The 13,124-nt window shown below is 55.0% G+C and overlaps 1 protein-coding gene across 7 annotated transcripts; it reads left to right on the top strand.

Moving 5' to 3' along the window:
- The first annotated feature begins 2,454 nt into the window (after positions 1-2,454).
- Positions 2,455-12,274, top strand: LZTS3 (leucine zipper tumor suppressor family member 3). 7 transcript variants are annotated; one of them, XM_027559318.1, is made up of 5 exons: positions 2,455-2,593; positions 6,963-7,141; positions 7,715-8,185; positions 8,522-9,388; positions 9,723-12,274. In XM_027559318.1, exons 3-5 carry the CDS (start codon positions 7,733-7,735, stop codon positions 10,419-10,421), a joined length of 2,019 nt encoding a protein of 672 aa, XP_027415119.1. In that variant the 5' UTR covers positions 2,455-2,593; positions 6,963-7,141; positions 7,715-7,732; the 3' UTR covers positions 10,422-12,274. The 7 variants fall into 7 exon arrangements, with proteins under 7 accessions (XP_027415119.1, XP_027415118.1, XP_027415116.1 ...); XM_027559317.1 differs by having other exon boundaries at positions 2,458-2,593; positions 6,963-7,182; XM_027559315.1 differs by having other exon boundaries at positions 2,487-2,593; positions 6,963-7,119.
- Positions 12,275-13,124: the final 850 nt, after the last annotated feature.

Raw genomic sequence — 13,124 nt, 5'->3', positions numbered from 1 at the left:
TTCTCTTACTTTTCTGGTGTTCCTAAGATGCAAAACCACATTCTTAATGACATAAGAACAGAGAACTATAAAAAGATACTAAGTTGAGATCAAGACAGAGGTAGATGGAAAAACGAAAGGAAACTAAAATGAACAGAATTAAATGTTTTATTAGAGAAAATAGAATACCCTTAACTGTGAAAATTAAATCAATGATGGTGAAAACCAAAACTTGAGATACTGTCCCCAGGATTTAGAGAAAAGGGACAAAGAGATTTAATTGACAGTGGTAATCCAATGTGATAATTTTAGAGGAGAAAAAAAGTCCAAAACAATCTGTTCATAGAATGGACAAGAACATAATAGAAGAGACCTTTTCTCAGTTGAAAGGAAGACTTTCTGAAAATTTAATAGAAAAATGCCTATACTAAGATTTATACTGGCAAAATGTTTGACTTTTGAGAGTAGAGTAAAGTCCCAACAAGCACCAGGCAATTTGCTCGCCTAAAAGAGACCAACCGAGGTTTGCTACCTTTTTTTGGAGCTACAATATAATTGACATATAATATTAGTTTCAGATGTACTTGCTACTATTTTAAGAGCCGAAGACAATGGGATATGGACAAGAGAATTTTGAGGGGGAAAGTTTGAGACTCAAGAATTCTATAACTAGTTAAGCCACCCTGTGTGTGAGGACAGCAGAAAGGCATTCTCACCTAGGGCTGCTGCTGCTGCTGCTAAGTCACTTCAGTCGTGTCCGACTCTGTGCGACCCCATAGACTGCAGCCCACCGGGCTCCCCTGTCCCTGGGATTCTCCAGGCAAAAACACTGGAGTGGGTTGCCATTTCCTTCTCCAATGCATGAAAGTGAAAAAGTCAAAGTGAAGTCGCTCAGTCGTGTCTGACTCTTAGGACTGCAGCCTACCAGGCTCCTCCATCCATGGGATTTTCGAGGCAAGAGTACTGGAGTGGGGTGCCATTGCCTTCTCGGTCACCTAGGGCAAAGACTTAGAAAAATGTAACATCCTGGAGTTCACTTTGAAATCACTAGTCAAGTTGGGAGATGGGTCTGAAGGAGGAGTAGAAAAATTAGTGCATAAGAAACTGTCGGTGATGTTACCAATTAAATCATTGGCAAAAGCCAAAACGATTGAAAAAGGATTTTGTGTCTTAAAAGTGTAAATAAAAACTGAGTCTGTCATCCTGGATTAAGTGGACAAATATAAGTAGTGTGAGGGCAGCAGGCCAAGAGATGGAAATTTCTCATTACAGAAGAGGAACAAAAATGAATGCTCTGTCATTGACTTTAATAATTTGTGAAAATAAACTGCATTTTTATTTGATAAACTTAATGGCAACAACCAGAAGAATTAAAAACAGGCTTTCTGCATTACAAATCACTATGGGAGATAAAAGCAAATATGGAAAAATTCAGAAAACAGGAAATAGCCAGAAATAAAAACTATTTAAATAGAATGACAGCTGACCAAACAAATCCTCTGTAACAGTAGAGGTACTATGGATTAAATGCCAACAGAGCAGAGAAACTGCAGTTTTTAGGTCAGATCCTTTGTGCCTCAAAGATTTTGCTAATGCTGAACCCTAGGCCTGGCTTGCTTGTCTATCCTATTCAAGGTGAAGGCCTCCGTTCCAGACGGACTTCTTCCCGGCAATCCTCCTGGGCCACCTGGGGCGGAATGAGCACCTTTCTCACAGACCTGGCAACCGTGTGCGAAGCTGGTATTCCATATCAGACACAACCGCCTTTTTCCCTCTCACTATGAAGGGCCAAAGCATCTTGCCAGGTTCGGGCCACAGGATGAAACAGTCAAACCCTGCTCAGTTGTAATGTACGTCTTTTACCTGGTCGCCCTCCCTTCCCTCTATGACGGTGATCCTCCGTGAGAATCAAGTTTCAAACCGGCTCCGATTGCTGATGGAAGGAGTCAAGGACCCTCAAAACCTTACAAATGCCCGCCCACTTCTCCCCGCGCCTGAGCCGGTCTTCCAAGGGCGGTGTCGTATCCACCCCTGATGGCTCGCCCCGCCCCCACCTTGCAGACTAGTAGTAAGGTCTCTAGGTGTCGGCTGGGAAGCCGCGACCCGAAGAGCCGGAGCGAGAGAGGAATAGGGCGCGGAGCTCGGCATCTAGAGCCCCTTCCCCAAGTCAGAGGAGTTGCTCCTTGTAGCCAAAGATGTGGGGTTCAAGAAGGGTCTGTCCTATTGGATTTAAGAGGAGAGACGGGGGCTGAGCCCAAGAGTATAGAGGGTTAACACGGAGTGTGCAGAGGGCTCGGGGCCGGCTCAGAGCGCCCCGAAGGCGGGTGGGTGAACTAGAGGTGTCCCACGCGCGGGCCTGGGCGCAGCGATAAAGGGGTTAAGGCACTGGGCCCCGCCTCAGCCCAGGGATTGGCGAGCTTGGGGGGCGTGGCTGGAGGGCGGACCTGCGTTTGCCGCAGCCGCGGGTGGGCGGGGCCCGGGCGGGGAGCGGGAGGGGCGCGGAGCGCAGCCGGGCCCGCGCCTCGCGCCCCGCCGGGCGGGCTTCTGGCCGCGCCAGCGAGCCGGGCCGGCGGCGCCAGCTCCGAAGACCCCGCGCCGGACCCTGAGGCAGCGAGTAAGTGAGGCAGACCCACCGCGGCGCCCCTCTCGACTCCGACCTTTCGCCTTGACCGCTACACCGCGAGGCTCTTTCGGTCGGACCCGGAGCTGGGGAGGGGGAGCGTCCCACTGCTGGGATCCCAGGGATGAAGGGAGTGGAGATGAGGCCGATGATGTCATGGATGCTTCGCAGGGCCTGGGGGAAGGTGGCGGCCGGAGGGGGTGCGGCCCGGATTATGTCACCTCTTCCCTCTGCGCCCCGCCCCCCCGGGCCACACGCGTTGGTGAGGAGCTCCAGGAGGTGCAGGAGGGATTTCTCCCACCGCAGAGATCCCCCCGGACACCTCTTCGGGATGGCCTGTGACTGGGGTCTCTATCTTTTGGCGCTGCGGGCCGTGGGGGCGAACACCCTCCCCCTACCACCACCCCCCACTCCCGTGTGGGAGGCTCGTGTGTGCGCGCGTGTGTGATCGGGGTGTGTGTGTCGGGGGGGGCGCTGTCAGCCCCCTCAGTCCTGAAACACGGGATTTATCAGAGCCAGGATCTAGGGGATCAGCCCCTTCCCCCTTTGTCGCCAAGAGAAGATGAATCTCCCCTCACACATCCCAACCAAGAAGTTCTGGAGACCTCTGCACCCCCTCCCCCAAAGCCCCATAGTGCCCCTGATACATTTTCTCCCTCAATCCTTCCTGGAAGCCCATCCTGATTTTCCTAAAGGGATTCATTGCCTCTTTGCATTGCTTATAACTAGCATTCTCCCACATGCATTCTCTCTGCATCTCCTCTGAATCAGTGCACAGAGACCCCAAGATTCTGTGGCCTGTTCCCCTCCTGGGGGCACCCACAGGCCAGCCCCAGAATGAAATTTCCCTGGAGTGGCCTGAACCAAGTGCTCCAGGAGCCCTCCCCCTGGGTAGATCAGGGATGCTGTCCTGGGAGGCAGTATTTGGGTTGGTTCTTAAAGGGTGCAGAATGGGCACAGAGAGCTGTGAAGAGATTTTGTGTAGTGTGGAGAGGGACTCAGGTCAAGGGAAATAGGATGAACAGCAGGAGAGTCCTTGGGGGCCCTGCTGCAAGCTGTGGTTCTGAGGGCTGAGAGGAATGCCAGGCATCTACCCATAATACATTCACTTCTTAAGATTCCTGTAAGGTAGGTGTGAGAACTCAAAGTGGAATAACCTGCATGCAGTTCCACCCCTAATCAGTTGAACTGGGATTTCCACTTGGAGCTGATACCTCCGTAAGTGTCTATATTGCACCTGGTGCAAAAAAATTTGGGCAAAGCATGGACAAGATTGGCTTTGTCCTTTATAAAGAGTCTCTTAGTAGCTGCACAGGGGAGGGAGTGCAGAACAAGAAAGAGCAGTGAGAAGCCCCCAGCAAGGATGCTAGCAGGAGGGGCTGTTAAGATCTTTAGGGGGTGAATGGGCTGAGCTTGGGGCTCTGAGACCCCAAGGGAAAGGTATAGTTTACTAGCTTTGGGAGGGACACACATGTGGAGGGGCTGGGTGGTCACTATAGGATGGAAGGACCTGCCCATCTAACTCCCAGGTATAGTCTATTTGCCCCCTTCGTGACCGCTAATTCTTTGTGTAATGTCCCAGGCACTAAGGGTGGATAGGACAGAAATAGAGGCAGACTCAGGCAACAGGCTGTCATCCCAGGTTGTTGAGCTAATGCCATGAGGTTGTCTTTGCAGACCATACTCAGCTACCTGGGCTAGTTTAGGACCCTGACCCACAAATGAAACTCAAACCCTTCCTCTGGACTCAGTTTCTGCCTATCAGGGAGATATATACCCTTCCTTGTCTTGCCAGTCCCTGCTGGAGGTTTGTAGAAAGAAGTTGCAGCAGTCTGAGCTTGGGAGAGGCAAGGGGCAGAGAACACTTGCATGGGGTTGACAGTAATAGGTTAGAATTATAATAAGCTCTTCAAGGAGTGAGGCTCCAAGGAGGGTTGCAGTGGGTTGGTGGTCAATGATTCCCAGAGAAAGACCACAAGGATAGGAGGCTCAGGAAACAGTTTTGGGACCTCATTTCCATCCATCCAGGACTCTGGGCACCCAGGCCTTCAGGGGACCACACACAATCCAGGGAAACCATAGGGCAGGGTGGCATATGATCAGCCCCAATCTATGGTCAGAGTCTCCTTTCCTGGATCTCAGGGAAGGTAGTATTGCATATTTGTACTGCACCTTACAGTTTGCAAAGCACCTTCCTAAACATTATCCTCTCACTTTCATGACCTGAGGTTTGCTCCTGCCCACACCCAGGCTTCTGGTGGAACCCCCTTGCCTAGTTTTCTCATCTCACTATTGACACCTTCTTTTAGCATATAACCACACTCAGGTTTCTACCATGTTAAATTCTAAAATTAGAAAAGAGCCCTTGGATTCCAAACCACCTTAAATTACTGCCTTCTCAAAAGAGAAGGGAACTCTTTCCCTCCAGACCCCCACCTCCCCCCACTCCTGCAGTCTGGTTCTGCTTTGCACCACTTTCCCAAAATCATTCTCTCATAGGCACCAGTGATGTTTCCATCTGCCAAATTCAGGGCACCCTCTCCAATCCCAATTTTACGAATAAGCCCCTTTGTTAACTCCAGGAGTGCCCTTACCTTCTTGAAGCATACTCCATCTTGGTCCTCAGGGCCTGCCTTCTGGTCTTCTTCCTGCTCTCACTTCTCCACCCAGGCTTCAGGGGCTCTGCCACTGGAGCTCCATGCTGGACCCCACCCACATCACGCTTGAACGCTCATGATCTAAGTCTCTCTTTCTATCTGATACCTGAGAGATATCTTTCTCTGGTCTTCCTCAAAGCACCCATTTTCAAAAACAAAAAAGCACCCCTTTCCCCACACATTCTCCTGTCATGTTAAGGGTGTCATACCCATCCTGGTGTCCCAGTCCAGACACCTCCCTTGCCCCACCCCCGGACCCCATCTGTATGATGTTTAGTCAGTTCTTCCTCCCTGACCAGATCGTCCCACTGTTTCTAAGCCTCAGAACACCCAGCCTTCACCCTTTTGACTCCCCAGCTGCTCCTTCCAGAGATGGCAAGAGAAGGGAGTCATGTTTAGGCTGGGAGGGGGATATTATATCTCCATATTTCTGTTCATTATCGGTGAGCAGAGCATCAAGATTTTGGCAGCAGCACCTAGGGCACCCGATGAAAGTAGGCACTCACTTTCACCTGCACTTGCACTTCAATTGGACCCTCTCTTGCCTTACTCTATGTTTCAGCTTTGTGGGACGTGTGGAACCGGTTAGCTTAAGGAAAGAAGGTGGTAAATGCCTGTTCTCCACACCTGGTGGGGGGGGCGGGCGGCGGGGGGCGGGGGGGGCAGAGATGCTGATAGAATGGAATTTTACAAAAGTGGTGCTGACTGGTTTGTGGGAGTTTTCCAACGACTTCGGGCTGTAATTCCAGGCGTGGCCAGAAGACACCTGAAAGGCAGAGTTTTGTTTGGTTCCCCTGGTCTGGGACCCGATAGCCTCAACACAGCATTAGAAGTGGGCATCTGGGTAGAAGACAGTTTGAAACAGCACTCAAAGGGCCCAGGACTGCCACCTGTACCCCTTCATCTTAGCAGACAAGGAAGACAGGGTTTAAAGGACTGAAGGGCGCCCCCTGCCATTTTTGGCACTTGTATGAGCGTCTGCTCGCGGCCGGCACTGCCTGCAGCCCCAGTACGGCTGAATATGAGGCTTTCTGGGGCAGGTGTTCCTTTGGTACGGACTTGAGACAAAGGAACCAGGAAACAGGGCCTTCCAGAGCACAGGTAACCCGAGGCTCTGCTGTGGGCCAGCCTTGGGGGAGGGGGACGCACGCCCACTGAAGGGCTCCGAGGAATTCTCGGTGAACTGAGCAGGGTCAAGGTCCACAAGGAGCGGGGGAGGGGAGTAATCCAGGAAGTCTTCCCGAAGGCAGTGAATTCTTGGAGGGGTTCTGCAGGCGCGGAATCCTGGGCGCCGTTGGGCGCCGAGGCTCCGCCCCTGCCCCCGCCCACCTGTGGGAACCGCAGGCCAGGAGGGAGGTACGGCAGGCGTCCTCCGCAGCCAGCGCTGCGTCCTCTGCCCCGGCTTCAACCAGCCCCGGGGCCTCTGCCGAGGTACTGACCATGGGGAGGGGAACCTCTCGTGCCAGACCCCCATGCGTGCAAGTTGGGAAGACCTCTGGAAGGGCCCCCTGCTACACGCTGCAACCGCGGTCCCCGGCCGTCCGCGAGGGGTGGTGCATGTCCTAGGTGGCCCAGATGCGCGCCGCCCAGGCAGCTACCGCCCACCCTACCCCCAATACCTCCGTCCTGTCCCGCTCCCGCTGCCCTGGGGTTCCTGGCACGCGGCAGCTCTGCGAGGTAGGTCCTCCATTCCTCCCATTTCGCAGAGGAGAAAACTGCAGTCCGGGATGGCTCAGTCGGCCGGTCCAAAGTCGCGTAGCTGGTTCGTGCCGAGCTGCGAGAGTGAGGCACATGGCCCCTGCAGACCGGGCCTCGGAGGGTCCCAGGCTTGAGGCCCCATCGGCCCCCCACCCCCTTGGAGAGGCAAGGAGAGGATCCTGCGCCGGTAGTGAGCCTCCACTTCTGTCCTTGACTGCAACACCCTAGGTTAGGGGACCGGGAAGGACTCCCATCCACAATTTTTGGATAGGGGTGGGTTTCCCTCCCTTAAGTTCTGAGGTCCCCTATTGAATGCAGGTACTGCTGTCCCCTTCCCAGCCCATGAGATTGGGATATAGGAGTCCAGACCCAGAGTAAAGGATAGCTGAGTTCTGAGGTTGCAGTGAAGAATTGGGGGTCGGTGGGTCACTGAGTCTGGGGGGCAGACCCACGATGAAGCTGGGTCTGAGGTGGGAGTTGAAGAGTGGAATACTGAGTATAGATAGCAAAGGGAGGAGGGTAGGTGTATGGTCCCTAGGGGTTGGGCTTTGTCAGGTGTACAACGGGCAGCCCCTATTACCAAGTTGTCCTTATTTCCCCAGCCCCATTCCTTTACCTTGACTGTTTGGGGACTCCTGGGCCCACTATAAGGAAGGAGACACTGAAAGGCAGGTTCAGCTGGTGCTGGGTCAGGCTTGGATGGGGTGGTGGGAGTGGGGGTGGGACTGATCTCTCTCTGCTTTCCTACTTGTGCCCACAGTGCCCCCCTGGCTTAGTCATGGCGAAGCTGGAGACACTGCCTGTGCGTGCTGACCCAGGGCGAGATCCTCTCCTGGCCTTCGCCCCTCGGCCCTCTGAGCTCGGACCCCCAGACCCTCGCCTGGCCATGGGCAGTGTGGGCAGTGGAGTGGCCCACACCCAGGAGTTTGCCATGAAAAGTGTGGGCACCCGCACGGGGGGTGGGAGCAACCAGGGCAGTTTCCCTGGTCCCCGTAGCAGTGGGGTCAGCAGGGAGAGGCCAGGCCGCTACCCCTCAGAGGACAAGGCTCTCGCCAATTCACTCTACCTCAATGGCGAGCTACGGGGCAGCGACCACACGGATGTCTGCGGCAATGTGGTGGGCAGCAGCGGCGGCAGCAGCAGCAGTGGCGGCAGTGATAAGGCCCCACCACAATATCGTGAGCCCAGCCACCCGCCCAAGCTCCTGGCCGCCTCTGGCAAGCTAGACCAGGTCAGTCCTCACGGCCATTTTCTGGGGATAGGTGGCAACACAGAGAAGAGGGTGAAGCGGGCCTTCTTGGATGTTTTTGAGCTTTAGGGACTGAGATAGAAGGTGGATTGGGGAGCCTTGGGGGTCAAGTCCAGCTGGTGGGCCTTGGGTGGAGAATTGGCTGTGAGGGGGGCAGGTGGTGAACATAAGGTAAGACTCCAGCCATGAGAGACTCCCAGGATGGAGGTCCAGTGGGGGTGGAGGTGGGGCTGGACAAGTCTAGATCAGAGGGAAAGACTGGGGCCAAGGCTAAGGCCCCATCCTGATGCCTACTCCCTCTTCCTTGCTTTTGTGCAGTGCTCAGAGCCGCTAGTTCGGCCTTCGGCCTTCAAGCCTGTTGTACCCAAGAACTTCCACTCCATGCAGAACTTGTGTCCCCCACAGACCAACGGGACCCCTGAGGGACGACAGGGCCCTGGTGGCCTCAAGGGTGGACTGGACAAGTCTCGGACCATGACCCCAGCGGGCGGGGGTGGGAGCGGCCTCTCAGACTCAGGCCGGAACTCACTCACAAGCCTGCCCACCTACAGTTCCAGCTATAGCCAGCACCTGGCACCCCTCAGTGCCTCCACCAGCCACATCAACCGCATTGGCACTGCCAGCTATGGTAGTGGCAGTGGTGGTGGCAGCAGTGGTGGTGGGTCGGGCTACCAGGACCTGGCAACGTCCGACAGTGGGCGGGCCTCCAGCAAGAGTGGGTCATCCTCATCCATGGGGCGACCAGGTCACCTGGGATCAGGGGAGGGTGGAGGAGGAGGCCTGCCATTTACGGCCTGCTCACCACCTTCGCCCAGTGCTCTGATCCAGGAGCTAGAGGAGCGGCTGTGGGAGAAGGAGCAGGAGGTGGCAGCTCTGCGGCGTAGCCTGGAGCAGAGCGAGGCGGCGGTGGCTCAGGTGCTGGAGGAGCGTCAGAAGGCCTGGGAGCGTGAGCTGGCTGAGCTGCGGCAGGGCTGCAGTGGCAAGCTGCAGCAGGTGGCCCGGCGCGCCCAGCGTGCCCAGCAAGGCCTGCAGCTACAGGTGCTGCGGCTGCAGCAGGACAAGAAGCAGCTACAGGAGGAGGCAGCCCGGCTGATGCGGCAGCGGGAAGAGCTTGAGGACAAGGTTGCCGCCTGCCAGAAGGAACAGGCCGACTTCCTGCCCCGGATGGAGGAAACTAAGTGGGAGGTGCAGACTGGGGCGTGGGCATCTCCCTGTGTCCCCTTCTTCTGTCTCTCTGGAGAAAACCAGAGTAGCAGCCCACAATTATCACAAGGGGAGTGAAGATTGCGGCCGCATCAGTTGGCAGTGTCTGTGAGGACCAGAGCAGTCCCAGGCCCTGTGAGATTAGCCATGTCATCCCGAGTCTGAGGAGGGGACCCTGCATTGTCATTTCTGCCGTGATGAGCTGACCCTGAGCCCTGGGGCAGCTTGATGCCCTGGGGCTGGATATGGGGGCTAGAGTAGGGGTAAGCAGAGTTCTGCTTTCCCCCTGACTTCTCTTCTCATCTGCCCCTGCCAGGTATGCCAGAAGGCTGGGGAGATTTCCCTTCTGAAGCAGCAGCTGAAGGACTCGCAGGCGGACGTGTCCCAGAAGCTGAGTGAGATTGTTGGGTTGCGCTCACAGCTGCGGGAGGGCCGGGCCTCCCTGCGGGAGAAGGAGGAGCAGCTGCTCAGCCTGAGGGACTCCTTCAGCAGCAAACAGGCCAGCCTGGAGCTGGGTGAGGGAGAGCTGCCCTCTGCCTGCCTCAAGCCGGCGCTGACCCCAGTGGACCCGGCTGAGCCACAGGATGCACTGGCCACCTGCGAGAGCGATGAGGCTAAGATGCGCCGTCAGGCTGGGGTGGCTGCTGCCGCTTCCTTGGTTTCCTTGGATGGGGAGGCGGATGCTGGTGGGGAGAGTGGGACGAGGGCCCTGCGGCGGGAGGTGGGGCGGCTGCAGGCTGAGCTGGCAGCTGAGCGGCGAGCCCGGGAGCGCCAGGGTGCCAGCTTTGCAGAGGAGCGCCGAGTGTGGCTGGAGGAGAAGGAGAAGGTCATCGAGTACCAGAAGCAGCTGCAGCTGAGTTATGTGGAGATGTACCAGCGGAACCAGCAGCTGGAGCGCCGGCTGCGAGAGCGAGGGGCTGCGGGAGGTGCCAGCACACCTACACCCCAACATGGGGAGGAGAAGAAAGCCTGGACCCCTTCCCGCCTTGAGCGCATCGAGTCCACAGAAATATAGTCCCCTACCTGGGCATGTGGCCTTTTGACAAATACCCAGTCAAAGGCCAGAGTCCCCAGTATCCTCTTCCCTGCCATCTCTTTTCCCCATGTCCCCTGAATCCCCAGACCAAAGAGGTTCTCAAAGCAGCTGTGACCAGGCCCCTCCCCTCCCCTCACTGGGTGCCTCCCAGCTCTACCACTGCCCCACTAGGCAGCCCACTCAACCCTCCTCCCAAGGAGGAAATAGGGGGAGGGCAGAGTGACGGGCTGAGGGTCCAGGCAGCAGGGGAACTTGGGCTCCTTTTCTTGGCGCTCCCTTGTTGGAGAGGTGGCAGGCCTTGCAGAGCCATGAGGTGCCCAGCCCCTTGGTGGGTCTGGGCTGCTACTGTCGGCCACCCTGTGTCCAGAGATGCTCTCTGTACCAATCTCCTAGGCCATGTAGCCTGAGGGGGACTGTGTGGGGTCTGCCAAAGCTGACACTGGGCTCCTGGCCTCCCTCTTTCCTGCACTCTTCTCCCTCCCTGGGCAGATTGGCAGGACACGTGGGAGCAGATGGCCTGCCTGCTGTTGAGAGGGCTACCTGCCTAGCCCCTCCCTGCCAAGGTCTACAGCCTGGGCTAGTCCTGAGTGTGTGTCTATATGTGTATGTTGGAGGAGGTAAGGGCTGAGGCTGGAGGCTTGGTACCCAGGGAAGATCTGCTGTCCTGTTCTTGGAAAGGGTCACCTGGAGGCTTCTTAGCTCTACCCTCACCCCTCTGACCAGGATCCTGTAGGACAACAGCCCCATTTGCTTGGCTGACCCCACACCCAGGGCCACTATCCAGCTCTAACTACAGTTATTAAGTGCCACCTGCCTCTCAGGCACTCCCCTCATCGAGTTTCTGAGGTCCTATGAGTGTCTGTGATGTCCTCCTATGTCTTCCCACTTGATTCCCTCAGCCACCTTCTGCTTTCGTGCTCAGCCTACTGCTTTCATGCTCAGAACATCATTGTCTAGGCCACCTCTTCCCCTAAACCTCACCTTTTCTTCCAGTAGAAAACTCTGCTTGATCTTTGGTGCACTGCCCACTTCCTAGCTCCTTTGGGCCCAAGCCTGAGCCCAAGGCCCTTGTTTTGGGGGGTGGGGGGGTAACTATGATTGCTCTTGAAGAGCAAGGCTGAACTGAGAGAATCACTGACCCCTGGGTCCAAGAGGCCTGAGGTAGCCCAGTGTTTGCCCAGGGTAGTCCTGGCATGGCCATTAGTGGGGGTTGGGGCAGCCAGTCACTTCCTCCTCTGGGGGCCCTCTTAGAGTCCATCTCCCAAAGTAAGAAGGGAAAGGCAAATTTCTAACACACCAGCAATAAAAATCGGAGGAGGTTTGGCCCTCGGCCCTTGTATTTTTCTTTTAACTCTCTCCTTCCCACCCCCAAGACTGGGTTTGTGGGGCAGGCTGGAGGGAGCTGGCAACTACTGTGAGCAATCCCCCGACCCCTGACCAGCCTCCTCTCATGACTGGTGACTGTTTAACGAGCTGTGCACCCCACACACAAACAGGAGTGCCCTTGTGGCCTCTGTTCTGCACAGCCCCTTCTGGTGCCCCTTACCAGTTCTCTGAGCTGGGTGGGGGGCTGTCCTGGCAATCACTGCCCATTCCACTCACCCTTCATTGCACCGGCCCCAGAACCTGGGCCTGGGCCAGAGGGGCAGGAGGAAGAGGAGGCATTAGTATGAAAAAAAAAAAAGTAGAAAAAAATGAACAGACTCAGCTTTGGGATTTCCAACCACAAAAGAAATTATATATAAATATATATAAATATATATCTCTACCATATGTGATGGAAAGACTTCGTTTTCTTTTCCCAAAGAAATAAAATGGAGAAAGCCTCTTGAGTGGCACTTTTTTGGCATGCTTGTGTCTGCAGGTGTGGGAGGTGAGGCTGGGTGAGGGGAGTGTGGAGGGCAAAGCTGGAATAAACACTCCAGAGGAGACGTGAGACCGGAGGTGCTCACTGGGCCATGCCAGGAGGTTGGATCAAAGACCAATCTCCTCCATGTTGTCCAGGAAGAGTAGTGCTCCCACTTTTCTGCCTGAAGGGGCTTTCTCTTCAGTTCAGACTGTTGCCAAAAGGGTTTCCAGCTAGTTCCAGCTCAGAACTTGGATACTAGACTGTTGGTCAGAAGGAAGGTGATGCAGGACAGTCTGGAGCATCCTGATTAGCCCACGTGTGAGGGCAGAACATATAGATATGAAGGCTAAAAATCAGTTTGTAATTAGTGGTGTGGCTCCAAAGACAGAAGGGACCCACGTGTGCTTCAAGTGCTTCAAGCATGTTTATAATTCCTTTGGTTAGGCTCACAAAGCTCCTCAATTAAGAATGTACTCTGCCACAAGTAACACAACCTGATTTACAGGACCCCAAAGAGTGGTTTATTTTTCTTCACCTGATACAGTCTGGACATAAGTATGCTCTAAGTGTCAGAGATGTTGGGTTCATCAAGGACCTAGACTTTTCATCCTCCTCCCATCCTTTGCATGTTGTTCTCTCCATGCCACAAGGCTGCAGTCACAGTTCTGTGAATTGACTGAGGCAGCAGCACTTTATCAAAAAAGTAAATGCTTTCCCAGAAACTTCCCACCATCCTTCCCTTAAAATTTTTTTTTCATCCCTTTAAATTTTGTGGGCTGGAACTGAATCGGATGCTCTTCCCACTTCAAGGGAGGCTGAGAAGTTGAGTATTT

The sequence above is a fragment of the Bos indicus x Bos taurus genome, chromosome 13, assembly GCF_003369695.1.
Source record: "Bos indicus x Bos taurus breed Angus x Brahman F1 hybrid chromosome 13, Bos_hybrid_MaternalHap_v2.0, whole genome shotgun sequence".
Classification (NCBI taxonomy): domain Eukaryota; kingdom Metazoa; phylum Chordata; class Mammalia; order Artiodactyla; family Bovidae; genus Bos; species Bos indicus x Bos taurus.
Note: the sequence above shows the minus strand (reverse complement) of the source record. Positions and strands in the feature narration are given on the sequence as shown.